Source organism: Oxyura jamaicensis (assembly GCF_011077185.1).
Source record: "Oxyura jamaicensis isolate SHBP4307 breed ruddy duck chromosome 22 unlocalized genomic scaffold, BPBGC_Ojam_1.0 oxy22_random_OJ72050, whole genome shotgun sequence".
Taxonomy (NCBI): domain Eukaryota; kingdom Metazoa; phylum Chordata; class Aves; order Anseriformes; family Anatidae; genus Oxyura; species Oxyura jamaicensis.
The window spans coordinates 1-5,977 of record NW_023304614.1 but is presented as its reverse complement, the minus strand read 5'-3'; the positions used below and the strand labels follow the sequence as shown (position 1 = coordinate 5,977).

The window sequence follows — 5,977 nt, the reverse complement described above, 5'->3', positions numbered from 1 at the left end:
GAGGGCGTTATCGGGGTGCGGGGGGCGTTGGGTTTGAGGGTCTGGGGTAAAGGGGGGGGATTTGGGGGTGTTGGGAGAGGGGGGGCGGTGGGAACGGGGCTGGGGGCCCGGTGAGGGCGGGGGACTGGGGCTGGCGGCGCTGAGGTTTGCAGCCCGCGGCTTGGGGCCGAGCCCCCTTTTGGGGTGACCGCTCGGGGGGGGGGGTCCCGGTGTGAATCTGGGGGGGCTTGGGCTGCCCCATCCGGAGCCCTTCCCCCAAAACACCGGGGGGGGGGGGGGGGGGGGTTGGGGTTGTCCGGTCCTCTCTGCGGCTCCCACCAACCTCGCTGCCGGTGCGAGGCTCAGCTCCCGCCGGGCTTCTCGCCTTCTGCGCCCGTTCCCGCCGGGAGCTCGTTTGCAGCGCGAGCGGTAATTGGCGGTAATTGGCTCGTCAGCAATTAGCAATTGGGAGCCGCTCTGGTGGAGGGTTTCAGACCTCGCCGTCACCTCGGAGCGGTGCGAGCCCAGAATTGGTTGCTCGGTTTTTTACAGCCCTGGGCAGCAAGCGCCTCCCTCGGCCCGGTGATGTCCCTCGAGGTTAATTAGGAGATTAATTATCCCCGCTCCCGTCCGAACCACGGGGCGGCGCCGCCTGTTGCTCAGGGAAATGAGGAGCGTCCGTGCGCCCGCGGGTTCGGCGGGGCTGTCGTGGTGGTCCCTGCCTGACCCTCGGTGCAGGGAGGGGGCGTTGGGGGTCCCTGGGGGCACCCAAATTCATCCTCTCGCTCCTCCTCCTCCCGCAGCCGTGCTACCTCCGCGACTGGGAGATGCAGGTGCACTTCAAAATCCACGGGCAAGGCAAGAAGAACCTGAACGGCGACGGCTTTGCCATCTGGTACACCAAGGACCGCATGCAGCCAGGTGAACGCCGCGGGGCCGTGCCGGGGCGGTGCCCCCCCGGGGCTCTCCTGCTCCGCGCCCTCCCTCGGGAGCCCTCTCGGAGCTGCGGGGCCCCGGGGGCTGATTCCCTTCACGCTGGCAGGCCCCAAAGGGAGGAAGGGCCGGGAGAGGTGTCATAGTGCCGGGGGTCCGCGGGGTCCCTGGGAGGCTGGAGCCTGCTCGGCACCTTTGGGGCGTGTTTGCCTCGATCTCGAGGCCCGCAGGGGATTTGTAGGGCAGGGGCGAAGGGCGGGGGGTTTGACCGGTCCCCCTGACCCTGTGGCGCCAGGGCTCTGTGCCATAACCGCGCGAGGCTGCGCCGAGCCGTCACCCATAGCCCGTTGCATTTCCTCTAGGACCCGTCTTTGGAAGCAAGGATAACTTCCTGGGCCTGGGGGTGTTTGTGGACACCTACCCCAACGAGGAGAAGCAGCAGGAGGTGAGCGAGGGGTGGGAGCTGTCGCCGGGCTGCTCGCAGGGCGCCTGCCGAGCTCGGCACCCGGGCTGCGGCTGCTGCCGCCCTTGACCCGCGCGGCGAGGTGTGATGGCTTCGGGCTCCTGACTCGGAGGCCGGCTGGCTCCAAGCAGACGCTGCTCAGCTTCCTTCGCGCCCTTTCCCTCTCGGTGTCGTCGCTTTCCGCCCAGCGAGGCGATAACTTAGGTGAGGAGCTGCGGGCTGGTTTTGTTGTCAGCTTCACCCGGAGGATAAAAAAAAATCCTGGGGCAGGAGCAAACCCGTGGGGCTCATCACCTCTGCGCGGCGAGCTCCTGCGCTTTCCGAAGGCTGCTGGCAGGCAGCACTTGAGGGGAAGCCGTACCGCGAGCGTGGGCCTCGTAGACCTCAAGCAGAGCAGCAGGCAAGCAGCCAGCCCCGGCCCGCCTGCGTTCCGGAGCTGGTTTATGGCAGCCGGGCAGCAGGACCTGCTCCGGGGCACTCAGCGTGCCCTGCAAGGTGCCCGTCTGCAGACCTTTGGGTTCGTGATGCGTTGGGTGTTTGCTTGGGGTTTATTGGTTTCTGTGGAGAAGAGGGCGCTGGGGCAGTTAGGAGCGGGCTCCACCCGGCCTGGTGCTGGAGTCGGTTTGGTCAGCACGAAACCAAAGCCGGCCCTGCCCTTCGTTCCGGCTGCCCCTGGACAGCAGGCGCAGTTTCACCCCAAGACCTTGGCGCCAGCACCCCTCAGCACCACCGCCATCCTTCACCGCGGTCCCCGAGGGACGCGGGGCAGCGTTTGGATGCGCCCTGACCTTGGAGCTGCTGAGCAAACGCTGAGCAAACTCCTTCTGTTCAGCCGTTGCCTGCCCTGGCACGGGGCCGGACTTTGTGCCCGGAGCAGCGCCCTCCCGAGCCACCCGGCGCGGCGTTACCGGCACTGCTCGGGGCCTGGCGTGGCGGCGGGTAGGTGAGGCCCTCCTCTTGACGTGCAGGGCTGTGGTCGTGCTTTTCTGGGGTAAAGAGGCACAGCAGCTTTTATTTAAACACCATAAAATCATTTACGGGACGCGTACGGCTTCACGGCGCGGTCAGCGGCTGGAGGGGCTGCCCTCCTGCGACCGAAGGAGGAAGGAAGGAGGCGGAGAAGTGCTGATCAGGCGTGGGGGCTCGCAGCTGCTTTTTCTCCCCTAAAAGTTAAAGAAGAGGTTTGTTATTGAGGGAAGGGGGCAGGGGGCTTGCGGGACCCTTGGGGGCTGTTGGGGAGCTGTTGGTCGTGGTCAGTGTCAGAGCCTGGGCTCGGGCACGTGGCTTTGCGCAGGAGGGCGGCTGTGCTGCACGTTGAGGAGGAGAAACTTGGTGCACAAGGGGGCTTCTGCCCACCCGTGCTGCTCCCTGGCCCCGGGATTTGGGACGTGGCCCCGACCAACCCCCTCGATCTGCCCAGCGGAGGCCGAAGGCAGCGTGCTGAGCTCTGCGGGGAGGAACTTCCCAGGTTGCGAGTTAATCCTCAACCGCGCTCCGTGACCATTTTGCTTCTGTGCTCTTTCTTGCTTTGCGATAACCCTGGACTCGCAGGCTCAGAAGAGGAGGTACAGCCCGGGAAATCAGGTACTTGCTCTTGCCAACCTGCTCGTTTCCAAGCTCTTTGGCTTCGCCTCGTTTTCCCCGTGAGGGAATTCCCTCACCTGAGCTCCACAAATCCCCGTGCGACCAGGGAGGCAGGCGCGGGAGCCGCTCTCCGTGCCCGCTGCTTGGTAGCCAGGCCCAGAGGAAGGCCGGGGGGTGGCGAGGGATCGCAGTCAGCTGCTGAGCCCGGTTTGGGGAGGCACAGGCTGGGCATGGAGGAGCTTGGGGTGTGCGGGGCGGCGCAGCTCTTCACCCCGCAGGCGTGCCGTGACGCTGGCACGGAGTGGGCAGAGCAAGGCGGGGGGGAGAGCCCCAAATTCACCCCCAGCCTTGCCCCCGCAGCGCGTCTTCCCCTACATCTCGGCCATGGTGAACAACGGCTCGCTCACCTACGACCACGACCGGGACGGGAGGCCGACGGAGCTGGGGGGCTGCACGGCCATGGTGCGCAACCTCAACCACGACACCTTCCTGGTGATCCGCTACGTCAAGAGGAGGCTGACGGTGAGGGAGGGTGGCCGGGGCCGAGCGGGCGGCCCCCCAGGCCCCCGGTGCTACCGGAGCCTCCTCTCTTCCTTCAGGTGATGATTGACATCGATGGCAAGCACGAGTGGCGGGACTGCATCGACGTGCCAGGCGTGCGCTTGCCCCGCGGGTACTACTTCGGGACCTCCTCTGTCACGGGAGACCTGTCAGGTACCGCCACGGGGCCCCGAGTGGTGCTTCCCAAGCAGCTCTGGCAGGACTTAAGCAGCTTTGGGTGCTGGAGGCGCAGCTGGGTATGTGGCGGGGCTCGTGGATGTGCCTGGAATCTCTCCGTGCTTCAGGCACCCCCAGGCTGCGAGCAGGAGCTGTGTTTCTTCGTCTCGTAGCGGCTCCCTAGGAGGCAAATCCCCAGTCTGGGTGTGCTGTGCCCCCGAGCGCTTTGCTTGAGCTCCTGCTGCTGGGTTAGGCTGACCCTGACACCCAGACGGTGACAGGGACACGGCCAGGCTTCAGCCAGCATCTCAGAGCAAACGGCAGCGAAACCTGAGGGGCCGTCTCCAAAAATGTGTGCCCTGGGAGGAGCAACACAGAGCGAGCACTGAAAATCTCCCCCTGCGCTCCCCTGGCGTGACCCGTAGTGGCTGGCGGGGCCCGAGGGCAGTGCTGGAGGGAACTGCACCCCGGGGGTTAAAACGCGGGGGTGCTGTGCTCCCCGTCTAGTTCGCGTAGCCCCAGCGCGAGGGGACCGGCCAGGTGTGTCTGGAAGCAGTGGCGCAACGTGGGCTGATGGAAATTGGGTTTGGCAGGGAGCTGAAGCCCTCTGCTCCGCTCTTCTCACTTCTTGCAGCGCTGCTTGGGGTGCCGGGAGGCCTGAGGTTACCCCGCCGTGTCTCTTTCAGCAGGTTTTAGCCCGATTTTGAGTTCTGCCCCTACAAAAGCGCATTGATGGCCGGTGTCCGGGCCCATTGTTGGCTCCAACAAAAGTTCCTTTTCTTTCTCAGATCCCTGCCTAATGCCCTGGGAGCTCGCAGGCTGGCGTGGAGCACTCGCCTTGTCCCACTAATAACTCCGCAAAGGAAATAGGGTCATGTGAGGCTGGGTCTAACACGCTCTTTTCGGGTGGCTGAATGCTTTGGGGTCAGATGATCTCGGGGTCTGGGCTGCTGTTTCTCGGTTTAAGTAGCTTAAAGGTTCCCCGGGGAAGTGCTGGAAGAGGGCCCCGTGCTGGGCACGGCTTTCAGCCCGGCGTGGACCCTGCCCCGAGAGGTGAGTTCTCCCCGTGGCAGGGGACAGCCGGCGGCCTGGGGCTGGTGCCCGAGTTGTGACGTGCCACAGTGCCACCGGTGGCACTCAGGACCCCGGCCGGAGCCGTGCCGCTCGCTGACGCCTCAGGACGCGTCTCTGCTCTGCTTGCAGACAACCACGACATCATCTCGCTGAAGCTTTACCAGCTGACGGTGGAGAGGACGCCGGAGGAGGAGAAGCGGGACAGGGAGGTGTACCTGCCCGTGGTGGACAACCTGAAGCTGCCGGGCAGTAAGTAGGAGCAGGGGGAGAACGGGCAGGAGGGACCTGCAGGGTCACGGAGCAGAATCCACGGCGCCTCACCGGCAAACCAGCCGAGCTCCAGCTGGGATCAGGAGTTCCGTGCCCGGAGCTCTCCCACCCACCGCGGCACAATCTGGGTCCCAGCTTCGTTTGGCCCAGAAGCGCTGCCCCCAGAGCGTGCCAGGCCAACCGCGTCCGTTCCGCTGTGGTCGTGGCATCACCAACACGAGGCGCGCTGGGCTGCCGAAACCTCACGGAGGCTTGGGCCCTGGCGGTGTCTGCTCCTGTCCGGAAATGTCCCCCCCCAACGCGTCCGCTGGCTGCGTTGCGAGGCTCTCACCAGCCCGCAGGACAGCCGGGGTCTCGTTCCCAGGCACAGGAGCTCTTCCCACTGGTTTTGTGCCCTCCCAGATGAGTTCCCCAGAGGAATAACCCACGGCCAAAGCAGCGGGAGGACGGGGGCGAGCCGATCGCCCCCTCACAGCCATTCTTCTTCCTCTGTCTCGCAGTGGAGGCGCCGCTGGAGCCCATGAGCGGCCTGGCTCTCTTCTTAATCGTCTTCTTCTCCCTCGTTGCCATCGTCTTCGCCATCGTTATCGGAGTCATTGTCTACAACAAGTGGCAGGAGCAGAGCCGGAAACACTTCTATTGACTTGGGAGCCTGCCTGGGATGGCCCCTCGCTAGCCACGTCCCGGCTCCCATCCCAGGCTGGCCAGAGCACGATGGACCCGGCCTCCTGGCAGGGCCCCCGGTGTCCCCAAAGCCCCAGCGGGGACGGCCGCCGTTTCTTGTCAGGCTCCAGGACCCCCCCCAATGCGAGCGGGGACCCCCGGCGTGGCCTGGCTGGGGCCGGGTGCTGCGGGGACGGAGCCGCCGTCCCCTGAGGGTTTGTTGGGAGCAGGAGCCTCGCTCTGGGAGCCTTTTGGGGCTGGGCTGTGGGGTTGTGGCAGCGCCGAGCCGCCTCT

At 65.7% G+C, this 5,977-nt stretch overlaps 1 protein-coding gene across 2 annotated transcripts; it reads left to right on the top strand.

The window, feature by feature from the left end:
* Positions 1-742: 742 nt before the first annotated feature.
* On the top strand, positions 743-5,971 carry LMAN2L (lectin, mannose binding 2 like). 2 transcript variants are annotated; one of them, XM_035312853.1, is made up of 7 exons: positions 743-900; positions 1,275-1,357; positions 2,927-2,959; positions 3,320-3,481; positions 3,559-3,673; positions 4,880-4,999; positions 5,521-5,971. In XM_035312853.1, the coding sequence occupies exons 1-7, from the start codon at positions 807-809 to the stop codon at positions 5,661-5,663; spliced, it is 750 nt and encodes a 249-aa protein (XP_035168744.1). In that variant the 5' UTR covers positions 743-806; the 3' UTR covers positions 5,664-5,971. The 2 variants fall into 2 exon arrangements, with proteins under 2 accessions (XP_035168744.1, XP_035168745.1); XM_035312854.1 differs by lacking the exon at positions 2,927-2,959.
* The last annotated feature ends 6 nt before the right edge of the window (positions 5,972-5,977 follow it).

Excerpts from the sequence above, each read along its gene's own strand:
- LMAN2L (XM_035312853.1), top strand. The coding sequence starts at position 807 with ATGCAGGTGCACTTCAAAATCCACGGGCAAGGCAAGAAGAACCTGAAC. Across the intron at positions 901-1,274 it reads CAAGGACCGCATGCAGCCAG|GACCCGTCTTTGGAAGCAAG; the intron begins GTGAACGCCGCG and ends CATTTCCTCTAG. Across the intron at positions 3,482-3,558 it reads ACGTCAAGAGGAGGCTGACG|GTGATGATTGACATCGATGG; the intron begins GTGAGGGAGGGT and ends CTCTTCCTTCAG.